This window comes from Pelodiscus sinensis, chromosome 1 (assembly GCF_052426305.1).
Source record: "Pelodiscus sinensis isolate ZL-2025 chromosome 1, ASM5242630v1, whole genome shotgun sequence".
Taxonomy (NCBI): Eukaryota; Metazoa; Chordata; order Testudines; family Trionychidae; genus Pelodiscus; species Pelodiscus sinensis.
In genome coordinates, this window is record NC_143052.1 from 295964825 (window position 1) to 295987159 (window position 22335).

At 46.0% G+C, this 22335-nt stretch overlaps 1 protein-coding gene across 1 annotated transcript; it reads left to right on the forward strand.

Moving 5' to 3' along the window:
• Positions 1 to 5781: 5781 nt before the first annotated feature.
• On the forward strand, positions 5782 to 21360 carry LOC149525769 (protein CFDP2-like). The gene is made up of 2 exons (XM_089777329.1): positions 5782 to 6462; positions 21295 to 21360. Exons 1-2 carry the CDS (start codon positions 5782 to 5784, stop codon positions 21358 to 21360), a joined length of 747 nt encoding a protein of 248 aa, XP_089633455.1.
• Positions 21361 to 22335: the final 975 nt, after the last annotated feature.

The following is a 22335-nucleotide window of genomic DNA, read 5'->3' on the forward strand; positions in this document are numbered from 1 at the left end:
GTTGAACAGTAAGAAGAGAAAGGTGTTTTATACACAGTTCGCACCTGTTCTGTACTGCTTGGCTACGTCTTGACTGGCATGATTTTCCGCAAATGCTTTTAACGGAAAAGTTTTCCGTTAAAAGCATTTGTGGAAAAGAGCGTCTAGATTGGCACGGATGCTTTTCCGCAAAAAAGCCCCGATCGACATTTTCGCAATCGGGGCTTTTTTGCGCAAAACAAATCTGAGCTGTCTACACTGGCCCTTTTGCGCAAAAGCTTTGTGCAAAAGGACTTTTGCCCAAACGGGAGCAGCATAGTATTTCCGCAAGAAGCACTGATTTCAGACAGTAGGAAGTCAGTGTTCTTGCAGAAATTCAAGCAGCCAGTGTAGACAGCTGGCAAGTTTTTCCACAAAAGCAGCTGCTTTTGAAAAACTTACCAGTCTAGACACAGCCCTAGTGTTTCTAATAAAAAAAAATTCTGTCTACAAAGAAATCCGGGTCTATGTCTTCTTGATGGGAAGCGAGTGAAGGTTGTGGAGGGAAAGGTAGGGGTGGGCCAGGCCAAACCCCCCATGGAGGAGACCCTGTGAGAGTCAGTGGGCTCCTTCTGAGAATCTCTCCCTCAGGGCCTCCCAGATTTGGACACTAGCCTGGTGAGCCTGGTGGATGGCAGCCATCTGGGACTGCTGAAATTGCCTCTCCTCACCATCAGCACCTGTTCCCCACCCCAACAGGAAGGCCTCCCCTTTCTGAAAGGGGAGGTTCCGTTGCCTCCTCACATGCGTTCGCCCATCTCCAGATATGTGAAGAGGCAATGGAACCTCCCTTTCAGCCGGGCGAAGGGGCATTCCACCTGGATGCGAGCCTGGCTAAGATGCATGTTGAAAAGCTCCTTGCTCACATCCAGATGGCTGGTGTAGGGCTTCATGAACCATGGCATCAGGGGGTAGGCCGCGTTGGCCACTATGCACACCCGCGTTTGCACGTCCCCGAGCGTGAGGTGCCACTGGGGGAAAAATGTTCCTGCCCGCAACCTGCGGTACAGGTAAGAGTTACAGAATATGTGGGCATCATGTGCTCGCCCCGACCACCCAACACAAATGTCCATAAAGTGTCCCTGGTGGTCAACGAGGGCCTGCAGCACCATGGAATAGTAGCCCTTCCTGTTTATAAACTGGGCTGCTCGATGGGGCGGTGCGCGGATTGCGATGTGTGTCCCATCAAGGGCTCCTCCGCAGTTCGGGAAGCCTAGGGTGACAAAACCGGCAATGATGTTGTCCAGGTCCCTGAGACGGACGAGCCTCTTCAGCAGCTCCGCATTGATGGCCCTCACCACCTGCAGCACAAGACAAATAGACAGAAACCAGGGAGTTAGACAGGTTACCTAAGCGCTTGGGAGGAGAACCCTCCCCCTCTGCAACCCACCCCTCTCCCACATCAGTGCAGGGGTGGCCGAGGAGCGGCCTCCGAGTGCCACTCCATCCCTCACTCCCTCTTGCCCTTGCCTGGCCATCCCCCCTTCTAAACCCCCCTCCCCCCCCACTCAACAGGGCCTGTCCCCTAAAGTGACTTACCTCCATCAAGACGGCCCTGACAGTAGACCTCCCCACGCTAAAGTGGTGTCCCACGGAGCGGTAGCTGTCGGGGATGGCCAGCTTCCACACGGCAATTGCGACCAGCATCTGCAGGGGGATAGCGTGCCTCAGGTGGGTGTCCTCATGTTGCAGAGCAGGGGTGAGCCAGACACACAGCTCCAGGAATGTGGCCTTCCTCATCCAGAAGTTGCATAGCCAGTGTTCATCGTCCCAGAGCTGCATGTTGAGCTGGTCCCACCAGTCCAAACTCGTCTCGTGCCTCCAGATCTACCTGTCCCCAAAAAAGTTTGAAGGCAAGGACAGAGCTCCTGCATCCCAGAGGAGGGTCTCCTTGGTGTGGTCGGGGTTCATATGGGGCAGGAGATTCATGACAGAGTCATGCAGATGCAGCAGAAGCTGCTGTATGGCAGTGTGAGGCCATTGCCTGCCCAGGGGCAGCTCAGGCTCCATGGCCAAAAAAACAGTGAAAAGCAGGAAAAAAACCCTGCAAATAAACTGCTATGGTGTCTGAGGAAGCAGGGCAACCAGAGCAAGAACTGCAGCAGCTTTGCTGTCCCTCTAGGAGGTAGGCAAGCCAGAAGCAGGAGTAGAGCAACGGCTGTCCAGGGGGATCACTTTAAGCACAGGTCTCTGCAAAGGGCATGCAGCAGCACCTGGAAATAAAGGCTGCCCCCTGCTCTGCCAGAAGCACTTCCGGGTGCCTTCTTTTTTCAACAGATTTTTTGAGCCACATAATGTAATCTAGATGCTCTTTTTCGACAGAGGCTTTTTCGAAAGATACTGTCGAAAAAGGCGTGCAGTCCAGACATAGCCTGGAGGACTGAAGCATGGGAATTGTGAGGCTGATATAAAAAGAGACTCAAACAAGTTGCTGCTGGATTTCTACTGATATTGCTGTATGAGCGGTAATATCAGAGTATAAGGAAAGCTGACGAACATAAGATATTGACTACAGAAATGAAGTGGCCAAGGGTATCAAGACAGAAGAAACTTTAAAAATGAAGTGACAAAAATAGGGCAAGAAATAATGCTCTTATAGGAGATTTTAAAAGACAATTAGGATGGCTTGGACACATGTCAAGAATAGTGTATAGTAAGGTTACTATAGTAGAGGTTACTATAGTAGAGATTCAGAGGAAAAGACCACTGCTCACTCCAAGTGGGTGGGTCTTTTTAAATCTTCTGTAACAGCATTATTTCTTATACATGCAATATGATGGGGACTAATTTAGTTTCAAGTATTCAAGAGAGAGATCTTGGAGTCCTTGTGGATAGTGCTCTGAAAACATCCACTCAATGTGCAGCAGCAGTCAAAAAGGCAAACAGTGTTAGGAATCAGTAAAAAAATAGATAAAGAATAAGACAGAGAATATCTTTTTGCCTCTATATAAAACCATGGTATGCCCTCATCTTGAATACTGCATACAGATGTGGTCGCCTCATCTAAAAAAAGGTACATTGGCATTGGAAAAGGTTCAGAGAAGGGTAACAAAAATGATTAGGGGTTTGGAACGGGTCCCATATGAGGAGAGATTAAAAAGTTTTGGAGTTTTCATCTTAGAAAAGTGAAGACTAGGGGGGGATATGATAGCAGTCTATACAATCATGACTGGTGTGGAAAAATTGAATAAGGAAAAGTTATTTACTTGTTCCCATAATATAAGAACTAGAGGTCACCAAATGAAATTAATAGGTAGCAGGTTAAAAACAAACAGAAGGAAGTTTGTCTTCATGCAGCACACAGTCAACCTGTAGAACACCTTGCCAGAGGAGGTTGTGAAGACCAGGACTTCAACAGGGTTCAAAAAAGAGCTAGATAGATTCATGGAGGTTAGGTCCATCAATTGCTATTAGCCAGGATGGGTAGGAAAGGTGTCTCTGGCTTCTGTTTGTCTGGAAATGGATGACAGAAGAAGGATCATGTGATGATTACCTGTTGTGTTCACTCCCTCTGTGGCATATGGCATTGGCCACTGTCGGAAGACAGGATACTGGGTTAGATGGACCTTTGGTCTGACCCAGTATAGCCGTTCTTATGTTCTTGTCCTAGTCATATTTTTATAACTTCATTTTTTATTTTCTGCTGTCTCGACACCCTCATTTCTGCAGTCAGTATCTTATGTTCATCAGCATTCCTCATTGTCACTGAGCTGACAGATAAGAATCAAAGAAAAAAGAATCCAAGAAAGCAGCAAAATCAGGGTAACTTTATTTAGAAAATGTAAGGGTATGTCTACTGCCACCCTAGTTCGAACTAGGGTGGCTAAATCCCCGTTAGTGCAGACTCCGTGCCCGCGGCTACACGTGGCATGGAGTAGGTAGTTCGAATTAGGCTCTCTAATTAGGCTCTCTAATTCAAACTACCGGTACACCTGCTTCCACGAAGAGTAACGGTAGTTCGAATTAGAGAGCCTAATTCGAACTACCTACTCCATGCCGTGTGTAGCCACGGGCACGGAGTCCGCACTAACGGGGATTTAAAAATGGTGGCGCCCGGCAAGATGCAAATGAAGCCCGGGATATTTAAATCCCGGGCTTCATTTGCAACTTCGAATGCCTACGTTGGCCACCCTAGTTCGAACTAGGGTGGCAGTGTAGACATACCCTCTGTGGTAAGGGAGTTTATTGAGCTTTGGTTTGATAGGGAATTTTGCTCTTTATGTCAGCAGAGTGCATCCACATGAGCAGCTCTTGGATTGACACAGAAAGCAGTGGATTGTGGGGATCTATCTCACAGTGCAGCTGGCCACAGTGAACTTTGGGAAGGATTTTCAGTGCCTCGTGGGGTAGTACAACATCACATGATGCAGGTTTTTCAGGCCAATCATTCCTTGGGACTCCTACTAGATTGCCACATGCTTTCCCACTGACTGTAGGTGGGACGGGGAGGAAGGGAGGAAAGGGGCGAAAGCATGGCTTGGGGAGTGGGAGGAGGAGAAACAGAGACAGTGTGTGTGCTGGGGAGGTGAATGTGTTGGCATGCTGTCTCTAAGTTTGGACAGCCATCTGAGCAACCAGTTCATAGGCCTGGGGTGGGAGACACTGCAGACATCAGCCCGTCCCTCTCTCCCTGGCTGCTTAGCACAGCAGTCTCTCTCACAGGCACACCCGCATTCACCACTGCATGCCTGCCTCTGCATTTGGAGTACGGGTGACAGTAGCGTTCCATGTTCATTCTTTGCTACCAGAGCAAAGCCACACGGAGCTGCCAGAACTTCAGGGAACTTGCAAAGGGGAGGGGCACATGCCTGCAGGACAGGCGAGTTCAAACCAGTGAGCCCAGCAATCATGGGGGAGGCCTGTTTTGGCAATATGTTGAACAGCAGCATCTACACCAGTTATCTCCAACCTTTTTAACCGCAAGATCACTTTTTCAATGTAAGTGCAATGTAAGATCTACCTCAATGTAAGATCTACCTCAAACCCAAATACCCTGGTCCCGTTTCCTTCCCGCCCCTTCTCTGAGGCCCTGTCCCTGCTTCACCCCTTCTCCGATGCCTCACCCTGCTCACTCCATTCTCCTTCTTCTCCCATCCTCACTCACTCTCACCAGGCTGGTGTAGGGAACTTGGGCGCAGGTTCTGGTCTGGGGCTAAGGAGTTTGGAGTGTGGGAGGGGCTCAGGGCTTAGCCCAGGATGTGGGATTGGGGTCCAGGAGGAGTTTCAGGGTGCAAGCTCTGGGAAGGAGTTTGGGTGCAGGGGGACTCATGTCTGGGACAGGAGGTTGGGGGTAGGAGGAGTTCAGGGCTGGGATGAGTTCAGGAAGCAGGCTCTGGCTGGGCACCATTTGAGATGGCTTCCAGGTGGTGGAGCAGTAGAGTTAAGGCAGGCTTACTCCTGCCCTAGCCCTGCACCACTCCTGAAAGCAGCTGGCATGTACAGCAATGGCTCCATGGCGCTGTGTGTTCCACCTCATCTACAGGCACTCAGCCCACAGCTTCTATTGGCCACAGTTCCCCATTATTTATCAATGGGGTTGTTCAGAACTGGTGTCTGCAGTCAAGGACAGCCTGTGGAGACCCCCTGCTCTGCCTTTCTCAGGGGCTGCAGGGACATGTCAGCCATGTCCAGGAGCAGCAATTCCCACAGGGATAATTACTCCACCCACAACAGGTTAGGCATTTTAGAACTCACTGCTCCAAGAATTACATTTAAGCAAAAGAGAGAAATGAATATCATGACATGCACAGACCAGTCAAAACAATGTTGATGGGCCTCTCCGAAGACGTATGGGACATTGACGACCTACGAAAGACAGCAGTCATCAACAACGAACTTCTGAGGCTGAACGTAGACATCGCCGCCCTACAGGAAACACGACTGGCAGACTCAGGCATTCTGAAAGAAAAAGACTACACCTTCTACTGGCAGGGAAAGGCCCCAGACGAGCCCAGACAGCATGGCGTAGCTTTCGCGGTGAAAAATAGCCTACTGAGTATGGTAGAACCAGGCAGTAATGGCTCAGAACGACTCCTCACCCTTCGTCTCAACACCACCACGGGCCCTATCACCCTCGTCAGCGTATACGCCCCAACTCTGAACGCAACATTGGAAACTAAAGACCGGTTCTATGAGAACCTAACATCTGTCATCAACAGCATCCCCGACAAGGAACAACTCATCCTTCTGGGTGACTTCAATGCCAGAGTAGGTGCGGACAATGACTCATGGCCTTCGTGCCTCGGAAAATTTGGCGTCGGCAAAATGAACGAGAACGGCCAACGCCTGCTCGAGCTCTGCGCTTTCTACAACCTGTGCATCACCAACTCATACTTTCAGACCAAGCCCCAGCATAAGGTCTCCTGGCGACATCCGCGCTCGAAACACTGGCACCAGTTGGACCTTATACTAGTTCGCCGCTCAGCTATCAATTGCGTCCTGCACGTACGCTCTTATCATAGCGCTGACTGCGACACAGACCACTCCTTAGTGTGCTGCAAGATCAGGCTGAACCCGAAGAGGTTTTATCGTTCAAGGAAACAAGGAAATCCTCGCATCGACGTCAGCAAGATGTCGCAGCCTGACCTGACGCAGAAATTCGCAGAAGCGCTTGAGAAGGAACTTGACGCCACACAGACAGGAGACTCTGCCATGGAAAAGTGGGAAACACTGCGGAACATAATGCACTGCACTGCCCTGGCAACCTTTGGAAAGAGGACCACAAAGACGCACGACTGGTTTGAAGCAAAGTCCTCTGTGATGATTCCAGTCATAGAAGCCAAGCGCGCCGCCCTGGCAGAATACAAGCGGTCACCAAGCCAGAGGAACCTACAAATTCTCAGGGCTACTAGGAGCAAGGCTCAACAGGTTGCCAGACACTGTGCGAACGAATATTGGCAGCAGCTCAGCAACGACATCCAGAAAGCAGCCATATCAGGGAACACAAGAGGCATGTACGACGGCATCAAGAAAGCGCTGGGCCCTACCAAGAGCAAAACAGCACCCCTCAAGTCATCTACTGGAGAAATAATCTCCGACAAGCAACAACAGTTGGGGAGATGGGTGGAACACTACTCTGACCTCTACTCCAGACGGAATACGGTGACCTCCGCAGCATTAGATGCCATTGAATGCCTGCCAATAATGGAAGAACTTGATGCAGAGCCAACAGTAGAAGAGCTCAGCAAGGCTGTTGATAAACTGGCCTCAAGAAAAGCCCCCGGCAGCGACGGGATTCCTCCAGACCTGCTGAAACGGTGCAAGTGTTCCCTACTGCACCCTCTTCACAAAGTGCTCTGTCAGTGCTGGAAAGAAGGAGCCGTACCGCAGGATATGCGGGATGCTAAGATCGTCACCCTCTACAAGAATAAGGGCGAGAGAAGTGATTGCAACAACTACAGAGGCATCTCCCTTCTTAGCATCGTAGGCAAAGTATTTGCTAAGGTCATCTTGACCCGACTGCAGAAGCTGGCTGAACGTGTCTACCCGGAGTCACAGTGTGGTTTCCGCGCAGAACGGTCAACCGTAGACATGATTTTCTCCCTACGACAACTCCAGGAGAAGTGTAGAGAACAGCAGATGCCCCTGTACGTCTCCTTCATTGATCTCACCAAAGCCTTTGACCTGGTCAGCAGAGACGGACTCTTCAAAATCCTTCACAAGATCGGCTGCCCACCAAAACTGCAGAGTTTGATTGAATCCTTCCACACAGACATGAAGGGAACAGTGCAGTTTAACGGCAGTTGCTCCGAGCCTTTCAGCATCAGCAGCGGCGTCAAGCAAGGCTGCGTTCTTGCCCCCACATTGTTTGGGATCTTCTTTGCCCTGCTCCTCAAGCATGCCTTCGGCTCAGCAACGGAAGGAATCTACCTCCGCACCAGATCGGACGGCAAGCTATTCAATCTCTCTCGCCTCAAAGCCAAGACGAAGATACGCGAGACGCTGATCAGGGACATGATATTTGCCGACGACGCAGCAGTCGTCACACACACCCAGGAAGAACTACAGTCGCTGATGAGCCGTTTTTCCATGGCCTGCAAAGACTTTGGGCTGACTATCAGTTTGAAAAAAACAAACGTCCTAAGCCAGGACACTGTCACTCCACCAGCCATCACAGTAGACGACTACCAGCTTGACGTCGTCCACCAGTTCACGTACTTGGGCTCCACCATCACCGATAATCTCTCCCTTGACGCTGAGCTCGACAAGAGGATCGGGAAGGCAGCCTCTACTTTAGCCCGCCTGACAACCCGAGTGTGGACCAACCCCAGGCTGACAACCGCAACAAAGATGGCAGTGTACAACGCCTGCGTCATCAGCACCCTGCTGTACGGGAGCGAGACATGGACCACATACGCGAGACAAGAGCGGAGACTGAACGCCTTCCATCTACAAGGTCTGCGCCGCATCCTGGGTATTACCTGGCAAGACAAAGTCTCCAACTTCGAAGTTCTGACTCGAGCCGGCCTCCCCAGCATGTACACCATGCTCCGACAACGTCGCCTGCGTTGGCTTGGCCATGTACGCCGCATGGAGGATGGGAGGATCCCAAAGGACATCCTCTACGGGGAACTGGCATCTGGGAAGAGAACCACAGGGCGCCCGAACCTGCGATTTAAAGATGTCGTGAAGAGGGACATGAAAGCCATCGACATAAACACGCAGTCCTGGGAAGACCTCGCAGCAGACCGCCCAAAGTGGAGGGGCACCCTGACCACACAGCTCAAGTCAGGCGAAACGAACATGATGCGTGCATCAGAAGAAAAGCGAGCCCGCAGGAAGTTACGCAACAACAACAGCCAGGGAACCACCTATAGCTGCGACTTCTGCGGCAAAGAATGCCTGTCCCGGATTGGCCTTTTCAGCCACCAACGACGCTGTCCCCGACGCTGTCCCAGACAATTCGACACGAACCAAGACGAGAACTAGGATACGTCATCCATGGTCAACTGACCGACGGAGGCTCCAAGAATTACATTTAAGCAAAAGAGAGAAATGAATATCATGACATGCACAGACCAGTCAAAACCCCAAAATAACACACTTTGAAAGCAGTCAAAGAAGTAACAACAACCCACATATGTGTTGGGTTGGGAGATGAGAGTGAAGGACAGTGTGTGAGAGAGAATGACAGACACACAAAGGCTATGTCTACATTGTGAGTTTTGCAGCAGAAAATATGCATTAGCATGTTTTCTGATGTTTCTTTTTGTGCAAGGGATTTTTGCACAAAAAGAAGCAGTGTGGCCATTTCCGTTTTGCACACACACCCCGTTTTGCGCAAGATCTTTCCGGGACAGGCATAAGGATCTTGCGCAAAAGGGGGTTTGTGCAAAATGGAAGCGGCTACACTGCTTCTTTTTCTGCAAAAAACCCCTTGTGCAAAAAGAAATGGCAGAAAATATGCTAATGAGGTTGCAACTCATGCTAATGAGTCCCTCGTTTGCATATCTTCTGCCGCAAAAACTTGTAGTGTAGACAAAGCCACAGTGTGAGAGTTGCAGAGATTTGCATTGCCAAGCTCCCTCCATCCGCTTCTCTCTGTATCGAGATAGGGTACAAAAGTGGGGTGAGGAGGGACACCCTGACCTCAGTACACCCCCTCTTCTCTCTCCAACACCTAGCAGAGCAAGCAGGAGGCTCCAAGGGGGGCAGCTCCAAGGCAGAGGGAAGGAGCAGCATGACAGTGGCTAGAGGGGCAACTGAAGTGCCAGCACTTCATAGCTTCCTAACCAAACCTGTCAGGATCACCTGTCAGAGGCTCCAAGATCTACCAGTAGATCCCGATCTACAGGTTGGTGACCATTGCTCTACACTAATGCTTTGTGGTTTTAACTTTGCTGCAAAAGACCCTATATCTCTCAGGCTATGTCTAGACTGCAGGCTTCTTTTGGAAGAAGCTTTTCCGGAACAGCTCTTCTGGAAAAGCTTCTGAAAGAGAGTGTTCACACAGCAAAAGCGCATCAAAAAAGCGATCTGCTTGTTTGAAAGATAGAATCCACAGTGATTGAACACGCTCTCGCATTTAAGTTGTGATTACTATGGACAGAGTCGCCACCAGGACACCTGTGCTTTTTCTTGGAGGCCTCTTTTTTCGGAAAAAAAAAAAAAAACCCTTTTCCCGTCCACACACGCCTTTTTCCAAAAGAGCTCTTTCGGTAAAAGGCTTCTTTCTTGTAGAAAGAGGTTTACCGCTGTCGGAAAAACCCCTCCGTTATTGCAATTGCAGTGTGGACATGTCATTTTTCCAGAAAAAAAACCGTTTTCCGGAAAAATTCTGCAGTGTAGACATATCCTCATTGACAGGGCTTGCCAAGCTGCAGCGAGTCCTGCTCGCCAGCCGTGTGGTTTTGCGTGGTTCTGCGCATGCGCAGATCGCTCTGCGCCAGCCCTTCCGGGTTGTAATCTACTCGCCACAGGCTTCATCTTAGGTCATCTTAGGTCCCTAAGTCCCCTTTTAAGTCTCCACTGTGAGCCACAAAACTCCAACTTGTCCTGTACTCCTACACAACCTTATGAAATGCCACAATCTTTTCATTTTCCCGCGGGAGTTAAGAGATGCATAGGATTAAAGTTTTAATATGCTGGTTCACAAGCTAAAAATACACATGATATTCCTGAAGGAATTCAGCTCCAACAAATTAAAAAATGTATGTCAAAAATTAAAAACTATGTGAGCTACATTTTGAAATTCTGCAGAATTTGTTTGTCAAAATAAAACAATATAATTGTACCACTTTCAATTATTTGCTGACAAGTATTTTGAAATAAATTACCAAAATAACTGAAAATGGTGTGATTTTATATTATTGTGTTTCCGTGGTAACTTGACAAATAAAATATGCAGAATGTTGCAGAATTTTACAATGTTTAAGTTTTTGGCCCAAAAGTACCAGGGTTCTGTGTGGTGCCATGTCATTGGGGGTTATGGGGAGAGGGAGATCTGGATGCACAGAGGTTTGGTGCAGGGTTCTGGATGCTAGGGGAATGGGACTCTGCAGGGGAGTCCAGATGAAGGTGGTCAGGGTTCAGTGTGTAGGGGAAGGAGTGGGGGTGAGAGGCTTGCTGGGGAGGGTCAGGATACAGCTGGCTGGGGCTCAGTGTGGTGGGGGTCTGAGTATGGGAGGCTCCTGATGCAGGAGTGAGACTCATGGGAGTGAGTTTGATGGGTGGGAGTTTATGAATCTAGGGGTCTCTTGATTCAGGGAGGTTAGGTGGGTGTGTTCCAGGTGCAGAGGTGGAAAAAGGAGTCACTGTACAGAGAGCTGCTTCCCTTGTCTCAGAACTCCCAACCCCACGTCCCACCAAGTCCCATGCTTGCTCCATAGTGCGGAGCTTCCAGCAGCCAAGGGAAGATTCCAGAGGTTGAGCTGACCCAGCCCTGGCTACTCTATGTAGGGAAGCGGAGGAGATAGTCCGTCTCCATCCTCCTCCCTCCACCCCACCTCTCCCAAGTGATTTTCTTCTCCCCCTGCTGCCCGAACAGAGCATCTGAGCTGCCAGGAGAGTTGAATGAACAGCTTGTCTTTGTTTCCCCACAGAAACCTTTTTCTGCAAAGAAGCAAAGGGAATCTGGGGAGGGCAGTTCTGTTGTGCTGCAGAGGCACAGATTAGCCACCAGAGGAAAATAAAAAGGTTATTTTGGATCCTCATAAAGTGACAGAAAAATTAAAATGGTGGTAAAATGCCAAAATAAATAACTACATACACAAACACAACTACACAGCCCCTTGAGATGGCATGAACCATATTCTGAGGGAAAACATGATATGGAAATAAAAAATGAGGGAGAGAAATTGTAAAAATGCAGAAATATCATCTGTGTTTATCCCAATAAGACCTCTGCTGTTGAGAGGGTCTGTGATCTTGTAAGCTAACAAACATGGAGTCCTCAGCAGATGTTAAGTGAAGCTTTAAAGGCAAAAAGGCAGATTTACAAATTATCATAAAACATAATCTGGGGTTTTAAACACAACGTTGTTTTCCCTTGGTGCTTCCAACATTATATTAAAGCCACATGAATCTTTAGTTTTGAAACCAGAAACCAGGCAAAACTCCTCTGCAGCTCCCCCACCTCCTTTCTGGAGAGAGAAATGGAGATGCTCAGAACTGGGGAAGCGCCTATTCTTTGGTGTGCCCATGCAGAATGTCGGCACTGGGGAATGTTTGCTCAACCCTGATATCCTCAAACAGGAGGGATATGTGAATTTTTTAAAGTGGTGATAGATTTTTCTGGGTCCACAAAAATGAGAAGGGTGAGACTAACAAACAGAGGAAATGGTACATAGGAAGTAAATTGAGGGGAGGAGGAAGGAAGGAAAAAACCTGGAAATTTTCCTGAAAACATTTAGCTCTTTCTGGAGATTAACTGCAGCAGATAACTGCCTGAGGACTGAAGAATTAATGGTGATAGGGTTGCCAGGTTTTCGACCAGAATGCCAGGTCAAAAAGGAATCCTGGCTCAAGTCAGCACCACTGACAGGAGCATTAAAAGTCTGGTTAGCAGTGCAGCAGGGGCCTGGGCTACGGCAGGCTCCCTACCTTCCTTCACACCATGCTGCTCCTGGAAGTAGACACTAGGCATTGGGAAGTACTGCATGCTGGTCCTTCCCTGAGTGTTAGCGCCATAGCTTTCATTGGCCAGGAACCGCAACCAATGGTAGCTGTGAAGGGCAATGCCTGCAGGAATGCCTGCACATGGAACCTCCCTGACCTCTCCAACTAGGGTCTGTAGGGACCAAACAGCTGCTTCCTGGGAGACCCTAGTTGGAGACTGCCATTAAGTACCACCAGAATCCCCCCCCCCCCGCAGCCAAAACCTCTTATACCTGACCACACTACAGAGCCCATTCCCCCAATCAAAGCCCAAATACCCTCCACCCCAAAGTCCCTCTGCATCCCAAACCTTCTCAGCCCCACCCCAGAGCCAACACCACCTACCCTGCACTCCAAACTCCCCAGGCCCAATCTGGAACCCCCTCTTACATCCTAAACCCCTCTTGCCTTGCCTCACCCCAGAGTCCACAGCCCCTCTCCCCAAACCACCATCCCCTGCCGTGGCATGGTGAAAGTGAGTGAGGGTGCGGAAGAGCAGGTGACAGAGGGAGGGGGAATGAAGCGAGTGGGGGCAGAGCCTTGGAGAAGGGATGGGGCATGGGCTAGGGCTTGGGAAAGTGGGCAAGGAATGGGGCAGGGCCTGGTTGTTTGGTTTTGTGCAATTAAGAAGTTAATAGAATCATGGAATCATAGAACTGGAATGAACCTTGAGGAGTTGTCAAGTCCAGTCCTCTGCACTCATGGCAGGGCCAAGCAGCATCTAGACCAGTGGTTCTCAAACTTTTTGGGCTCTGGAGCCCTTTACGTGCACAAAAATTTATGCAGGGCCCCAGAGGTCCACTGATTGTATGTGTTGTACCTATTGATATTTCCAGTTTGTCAACCTCACACAGCCCCCAGAAGGCTCCACGAAACACAGTTTGAGAAACACTGATCTAGACCATCCTTGACAGGTGTTTGTCTAACCTGCTCTTAAAAATCTCCAGTAATGCAGCTCTGCAACTTCCCTGTGCAATTTATGCCAGAGGTTAACCATCCTGACAGGAAGTTTTTCTTACAACCTCATCCCCCTTGCTGCAATTTAAGCCCCTTGTGCTCTGTCCCTGCTCTCTCCCCTCCTCCCAGAGCTGGAATGCCGCAAACAGGTGGCAGCGGGTTGCCCACCACTGATCTAGGCACTGCGAACACACTTTGGGATTCTATCATTTTCGTGTATACTTTTTGCAGGACTTGGACTGTATTCAAATATCAGAGGGCTATCTGAAGGAGAGTCTGATCATTGCTAAGTTCGCCTTGTTCATACCTCAGGTCCACAGTCTTTTAGCACAATATAATGTTTCTTCAGGTCTATAGATTCAGAGATTCCAAGGGCAGAAGGGAGCATTGCATTCATCGGGTCTGACCTCCTGTGTAACACAGGCCAGAGGGCTTCCTTCAGTTAATTTCTGTTTGAACTACAACAGAACATTTAGAAAAACATCCAAGCTTTGTTTAAAAATTGCCAGTAATGGAGAATCCACCACAATCCTTGTCAAATGGTGGTAAGGGTTAATCGCCCTCATTGTTACACATTTACATATTATTTCCAGTCTAAATTTGTCTAGTTTCAACTTCCAACCATTTGATTGTATTGTACCTTGGTCTGCTTGTTTGAAGACCCCCGTATTCAAATATTTTCCCTGTGTTTATAGACTGTGATCAAGTGACACCTTAATTCGTCTCTTTTTTTAAGTTAAACAGGTTGAGCTCCTTAAATCCTCATTCTCAGGTACGTTTTCTAATCCTTTAACAATTCTCATGGCTCTTCTCTGAACCTCTCCCAGTTATCAACATCCTTCTTCAGTTGTGTTCACCAGAGCTGAACACAGTATTCCAGCAGAGGCTGCACCAGAGCCTGGGTTGCTGCTATTTGTTCATATGAGTTGCATTAATATATTCAGGCAACCAGTAGGTGGAAGGCACCATGCACCGAGAGTCCATTTTAGCTCAGGGATCAGCAAACTAAGGACTAACACCTGCCATCAACCCAAGGAGCACAGAAAACCCATGTCCATTGGTCCTAAGGTGGGACACAGATATATGAGAGAAGAGCAAGAGGATTCTGCCATGCTCGGGGATAAGGATTTGTGGTCTCTGGAGAGACTGCAAACAATTTGATTTCCTGGAGTACAGGTACACCAGCTCTTCTGGTCCACTCCACTGGAATGTTGCAGCCTGGATGCTTTTCTCCATCTTGCGTTTCATTCATATTTTCTTTTCTACTTCTCATTTCCTCCCAGAAGGCATGTTCATTTCTTTGCTTAGGCTGTTGCTCTCTAAGGGTATATCTACATTTGAGCTACAAGGTGTAATTTCCAGCTCCAGTGGACTCATCCTCACACATTTAGACTGCAGGCCTCTTTTGGAAGAAGCTTTTCCGGAAGAGATCTCTGATTGAGCTAGTCCGCTAAAAATAGCAGTATGGTTACAGCAGTGCAAACGGTGGGAGGGGCCAGCCACCAAGTGCTGAGATATGTACTTGAGGCAGCTGCCCCTCCCACTGCTTGTACTGCTATGGCTATACTTCTATTTTGGCATGTTAACTCAATCAAAGCTAGCTGAGGTAAGTCTCCTGGAGTCAGAAGAGACAACTGTAGCTCCTAAGGTAGACAGACCCTGAGGCTATGTCTACACTACAGAATTGTTTTTGAAAAATGGCTGCTTTTCTGACAAAACTTCATTTACGTCCATACTGCAATCACTTTCTTACAAAAAAAATTGAAAAAACAGAGGTTTTCCAGCATTGGTAAACTTCTTTGTACAAGGAAGAAGCCTTTTTGCGAAAGAGCTCTTTCAGAAAAAGCCGTGTGTGGATGGGGAAGAGGGAGTTATTTTGAAAGAAGAAGAAAGAGGAAAAAGCACAGGTGCCCTGGTGGCCACTCCGCCCGTAGTTATCACAATTTAAATGCAAGATAGCATCCAATGAACGTGGACACTATCTTTCGAAAAAGCAGATCACTTTTTTGATGTGCTTTGGCAGTGTGGACTCTTCCAGAAAAGCTTCTTCCGAAAGAAGCCTGCAATCTAGATGTAGCCTAAGAGAGCTCAGCATTGTGTGGCTTTTATAGCTTGGCACTTTCTCTCCAATACGGTGTCTTTTCATACGTAACTTTCTTTTTTTATTTCCTTTTGGTTTATAGGCTTTAAGATATATGGGGAAAATAAAAATAAAAAAAACCCCACCAGTTCAGCACAGTCTTCTGTTTTCTTAGAGAAATATCTATACTAATGCAATAATGTACATATGTGCACACACATGCACACACACAACACTGCCATCTCCTAACTGGAGTTAGAACTGCTCAATAGCAGTTCATAAATCTTGTGTTGCTCACACAGCAGGGAAGTTCTCCTTTAAACCTGTGGGTTTGACACTGCGGATGGTGCTGAGCAGCGACATATGGAGAACTTGACTATCAGAGGCTGAAAGAGTTCTGACGTTTCATGTTGAAAAGATTCTCCTTTAGTTCAATGCCTGGGAACTGGAAATCTGAGATCTGTCCCTACTATTGCCATGAAGAGTTCCTTGGCCACAGAGCTAATATGCCATGTTTAATGCACCTAGTATCTATGAATTGTATTTGTGTATACATATATCCCATTTTATGAAAGCTGTCATTCACATTTCCTGTTGAAGGGTCAAAGCAAATGGATAGACCCAGGTTCCAATGACCAGGCACTGGGAACAGAGTGTTCTTGGGCCAAGAACCGTGGAACTACTTCGCAGATAAGATTAGACAAAAGCCAAACTTTTTCTAATCGCAACATCTCTCACACATGTCCACTTAAAGAAGATGAAAAGAAAGGAAATTTTTTACCCACACAGTCACATTCCTCTACCCCTGAGAAACAGGAAAAAAATGCCTCTTTCTCTGGGCTTTTGTGCTCTTGATTTGGTGCTGCATTTAGTTGCCACGGTGATAGATGCCTCACATAAAAATCTAACCTAGATAGATAAAGGACCTTTAGGCAGAGGCCTGACAATCATTTGTTTCCTGTTTCATTGTGGCTCCAATTTTGCACTGCCGTTTCCATGCTCTCAATTTAAAACCATCTCTGTACATAACTCATTCACAATACCAAGTGTTAGACCTCCCTCCATGAAGCACATGCACTGGCAGATAATCCAGCTCAGTTTACCTCTGTGTACCTGGCAGCACGCTACTGTGCAATGACCAAATATCAGAAGAGTTTGAGGTTAATTAGGATCAGATTAATCCATGCTGACTGCCTGTCTCTGTGTAAATAGGGCACTAGGGGTTAGAAAGTATTAAGTACCTTAAATGTCTACTTGCATAATGGGAAAAGCTACTGGAGATGCAGACTATGTGGTTAGAAGCATTGGTGTAAAAATGTTTTTTTAAATTAATCTTATCATGACAAAACAAGAAACAAGAGTTTTAAAATTCCCAAGTAGAAACTTATAATAATGTTTTAACTATGGATAACTGTGCTTTGACATCATCCGGTATATTGGGGACATATGCAAAGAATGATGTTGGTGAAGATTCTGAAATTATTCTGAGCTTGTTAAATTATATATCAATGTGTGAAGTCTACATTATTCTAGTTTGATTGCAATGAATACCTTACTGAGTAGCTTCATCTAGGCTATTCTTGTTCTAATTTTCCATTCTGATCATTCCTAGTTACCATACAAATAAAAAAATGTAAAAACCAAATAGCTTAATATATACAGTCTCTGATACTGCCTGCAGAATGGTATTTTTCTTTCTATATACATAACTTTGTTTTTAAAAAAAATGAAGATTTAGGTCACTATGTAGCCAAGCTCATAAAAACCTACAATGATAGTTTCTTGTTTGCATGTTTCCTTTTAGAGAATAGTTTTATACACACATATGTGCAAATTCTGCAACAAGTCCCTAATGATAAAGGTATGTTTTACTTATGTGTTGATAGGTATCAGTGGTTCCCAAACTTTTTGGCATCACGCCCCCTTTTTGATTTTTGAAAAACCCTCATGTTCCCCTCCCGTGCCCAAATAGCAGCAAAACTTGAGGAAAAAAAGGAACTGACCAGGGCAGCAAAACTTGATGGGGAGGGGGAGGGCTGGGTCACCTTGCACTCCCCCTGGAATTTCTGCACACTCCCAGTTTGCGAACCCATGCTTTAATGGATATAGAAAACTAAGTATTGTAAAAACTTCTATTTTTCTTTTCATTTAAAATATAACAATAATTTGAAGAGATTTTTCAATTGAAGAAACAAGCTATGTAGTAATATAAAACTTTGAAAAACTCTATAGGATTTTAGATATAAGAAAACTCTGAATTAAACTCTGATTCTCATTGGAAACCTTGAACATTTAGAAACATCTCTGCCAATACTGTTGTATTGTGTATCTTTTCATATTTTTTTCTTCTTGTAAAATTATATAATAAGGACATTTATATAATAACAGGATATTGGTTCCTTAGGAGTTCGTCTGCTCTTGAGGCTTATTCTGTATTTAAAGTCGTAATCTTCTTTTTGTGACATCACTTTGGTCACTGTGGCAATGACTATGATGTCACCAACAAAGGATTATGACTTCAAATGGGGTCTAAGCTGCAGGAACAGATCAGCTCCCAAAGAATAAAGACCCTGCTTTGACGTAAACTGACCTAGTAATAAAAGAAAAAGGAAGAATCTTGCCCACACTCTCCTCTAAACTGCAGAAAATATGACACCAGTAGGACTGTAATTAAATAGACCATTATTCAGAGCTTTTCCATGAAGTGTCAGCTGACCCATCAAAGAACCTTTTCTGTTCCCACTGAAAACAGCGAACATTTTGCCATTGACTTCAGTGGGAGCAGGACTCATGAGCAGTGAATAAGAATGGAGAAGCAAAGATTGAATCTAGCTTCAAACTTGTCCCCAAGGGCTGTGTGACTGATTCAAGGAGCTCAATCTATTTGTCATAACAAAGAAAGGGTTACATTACAGTCTATGAGTATCTACATGGGGAACAAATATTTTTTGATCTATCAGACAAAGTTGTAACATAACCCATTAGCTGGAAGTTGAAGCTAGAACAATTCAGACTATGAATAAAGTGTTAATTTTTAACAGCGAGAGTACATGAGCATTGGAACAATTTATCAACTGTAGTGGTGGAGTTTTCCATCACTGACAATTTTAAAATCAAGATTGAATGTTTTCTTGAAAGATACGTTCTCGGAATTGTTTTGGGAAAGTTCTGTAGTCAGTGCTACGTAGGTCAGAATAGATAATCACAGTGGTCCCTTCTGGCCCTACAATCTATAAAAGTGAACTTACACGTTTAGGAGGAATGAAAAGCTGAAATGATCTTTCTCTAAGTCACATTTACTCTTCCTTCCCAGCAGAGACCACTATGCCATCTTCACCTCTCAGGCAAGGATAGAAGAACTAATTCACTTAAAATAAGGACATATTGAAGCTTCACTCTCCCCTAGATCTAGACATTTTTAAATTCAGAGAAGTCTGACCAACTAGAAAATGTCTTCCCACACTGGTGGTTTGTTTTGCCTCTTTTTGATTTCTGCCTATTACAGAGTTCATAAAAACTTGCGGTCATTTTAAGGTTTGGCCAATTTCTGGATCTTATTCAGAGGACAGTTGTGCCCAAGGAAATTCAATGTTCATATCACTTAAGTAGAAAAATGTAGGGAGATTAGTTTCACTTAAATGAACCAGGCAGTCATCAATCTTATTTATCACAAGATGTTGTTCTGTACACCAGAGACATTGATCAAACGCACAAGACCAAGAAGTATCAAAGCCAGGATCTTAACACCATGTGGCACGCTTCTCTAATCATCAATATGATTATCTAGCAGCTTCTAGCCCAAGAGTTTTTGTTGCTACTGAATACTCCGATAGTTGTAGGGGACAGAAAACTATTTTTGACTCAGTTTGACTCTTGGGGGGGGGAGGGAGAGTCAGACAGGTCAATGCCTGTTCTTGGTCGTGATGATGTAACTCCGCGGTTCACAAACTTGTCCTAAAACAGAGGGAAATGACAGTGGAGATATGCTCTGGTCAAGGACAGGGAACAACAGAAATCTCTGAAGAGCAAAACATTGTTTTCAGCTTCTTCTCTTCCAAGTCTCCCCTGGGCCATATTCTACTCTCACTTCCATTAATGTAAAGCAGGTATTAAATCTGATGTAACTCTGAACTATATCTGAAATGAGTGGAGGTACTTTGGATTTACACTGATAGAAATGAGAACAGAATCTGGCCTAGAGAAGGTGTGGGAGAGGAAAACATGGAGAACAGCAGCTCTAAATAAGGCTTTTCTTCTCTGAGCTCACTATACGCCTTTCCCGTTCCTACACCAGCCTTGTCTCAGCTGCCAGTCCACTTGGTCTCTGTATTCCATCTGCTCTTGGACAGCTCTCCACCGACTTTGTGACACTGCCAGGAAGGGTGTCAATTAATGCCAGTTGTAATGGGTTTTGTGGTGTGTCTCTGTCCACAAAGGTGTCCTGACAGGACATTGAATTGTTATTTGACAGTAAAACAATGGAGAAAAACTGATGACCAACTGGGGAAAGATTCTGTAGCCTGTTATCAATCCCTTGAGCTTCCCATCAGCAGTTTTTGTCTGACTCTTCCCTAGAATCACAGAATCCTAGGGTTGGAAGAGACTTCAGGAGGTCATTGAGTCCAGCCCCCTGCCCAAAGCAGGACCAAGAAGGCAATTAGGTTGGTCAGGCATAACTTATCCTTAGTGAATCCATGTTGACTATACCTGATCACTTTCCTCTCTTCCAAGTGATTCAAAATGGATTCCTTGAGGATCCCTTCCCTGGTTTTTTTGGGGACTGAGGTGAGGCTGACTGGTCTGTAGTTCCCTGGATTGTCCTTCTTCCCTTTTAAAAGATGGTCACTACATTTGCCTTTTTCCAATCATATGGGCCCTCCCACAATTGCCATGAGTTTTCAAAGATAATGGCCAAAGACTCCGCAATCACATCAGCCAACTCTCTCATCATCCTGAGATGCATTCAATCCATCCCCATGGTTTTGTGTATGTGTAGCTTTTCTAAACAATTCTTAACCTGTTCTTTCTCCACCCAGGGCTGCCCACCTCCTTTCCATACTGTGTTGCCTAGTGCAGTAGTCTGGGAGCTGACTTTGTCTGTGAAGACAGAGGCAAAGAAAGCATTGAGAGCTTCAGCTTTTCCCACATCATCTGTTGCTAGGTTATCTCCCTCATCCAGTAAGGGTCCCACTCCTTCCCTGACCAGCCTCTTATTGCTAACATGCCTGTAGAAACCATTCTTGTTACCCTTCGCAACTCTTGCTAGCTGCAATTCCAATTGCACTTTGGCCTTCCTGATACACCCCTGCGTGCTTGAGCAATATTATTTATACTCCTCCCTAGTCATCTGTCCAAGTTTCCATTTCTTGTAAGCGTCCTTTTTGTGCTTAAGCTCACCAAGGATTTACCCGGTAAGCCAATCTGGTCGCCTACCATATTTGCTTTTCTTACTGCACATCAGGATGGTTTATTCCTGTGCCTCTATTAAGGCTTCTTTAAAATACAGCCAGCTCTCCTGAAACTCTTTCCCCCTCATGTTAGCATCCCAGGGGAATCCTGTCCATCAGTTCTCTGAGGCAATCAAAGTCTGCTTTTCTGAAGTCCAAGGTCCATATTTTGCTGTCCTTCTTTCTTCCCTTGGTCAGGATCCTGAAATCAACCACCTCATGCTCACTGCTTCCCAGGTGGCAACCTACAACTACATGTCCTAGTAATTCTTCCCTGTTTGTAAGCAGCAGGTCAAGCTGTGTATGGCCCCCGGTTGGTTCCCTATACTCAGTGTTGTCATTTCAGGTTTTTTCCTATTACACAAATTCCCCAGATTTCTTCTCTGGCTGGTGCTAGTGGAGAGAGGAGTGCCACAGACTAACCCTGCAACAATGCAGGCTTGTTCCAGCCTGCTTCCTAGGTTTTCTCCAGGGTAATCCTAAGAGTTCCAAATACTGGGGCCTCCATAACTTCCTTTGGAAGACTATTCCACAATCTAATGTATCGCAGCATCAGCAAGTATTTCCTCATATTCAGTACAGGACTATGTAGCACTTTAAAGACTAACAAGATAGTTTATTAGGTGATGAGCTTTTGTGGGCCAGACCCACCTAATAAACCATTTTGTTAGTCTTTAAAGTGCTACATAGTCCTGTTTTTTGTTTCAGCTACACCAGACTAACATGGCTACATTTCTATCTCATATTCAGTGTTATTTTTTTCCCTTATTTTCTGCTTTTCAGCTAATTTCCTTAATATCTTCAGATGCACATGCAGATCAATTGATCTCTTATGTTCCTATTTCCCTAGTATTCCTCTACTTGCTCCTCTGTCATAGTTTATAGGCTCTATCCTAATTGCCTAAGTTCTTCACTGTATTTTTCTTGTATTTTTGAGTTGTCATTTCATCTCTCTCCTTAATCACTAATAAACATACTTTTTTTCCCTGTTACATTTATAAAAGCTCATTTTATTTTCCATAATTACTATGACTGGCTTAATTTTCTTGATGCCCACTGTATTTTCCTGGAAGCCTGAGTTCTTCAGTTTGGTTGACTCTCCATTTTCCCATTACTAATATACGGCTATAGAAAATCTCAGATGTACGAACACCCCATGCAAACTACATCAGCCAGTATGTTTTTCTCTTCCGTTATTTTCCAGAGACCTTGTAGTCTGTTTTATCGTAATTGCGGGGG

What these genes read in the sequence shown, in the direction of transcription:
- LOC149525769 (XM_089777329.1), top strand. Translation starts at nt 5,782, where the DNA reads ATGTTGATGGGCCTCTCCGAAGACGTATGGGACATTGACGACCTACGA. An exon ending in CTATCAATTGCGTCCTGCAC is followed by an intron (nt 6,463 to 21,294) that starts GTACGCTCTTAT and finishes TCCCTTGGTCAG; the next exon opens with GATCCTGAAATCAACCACCT.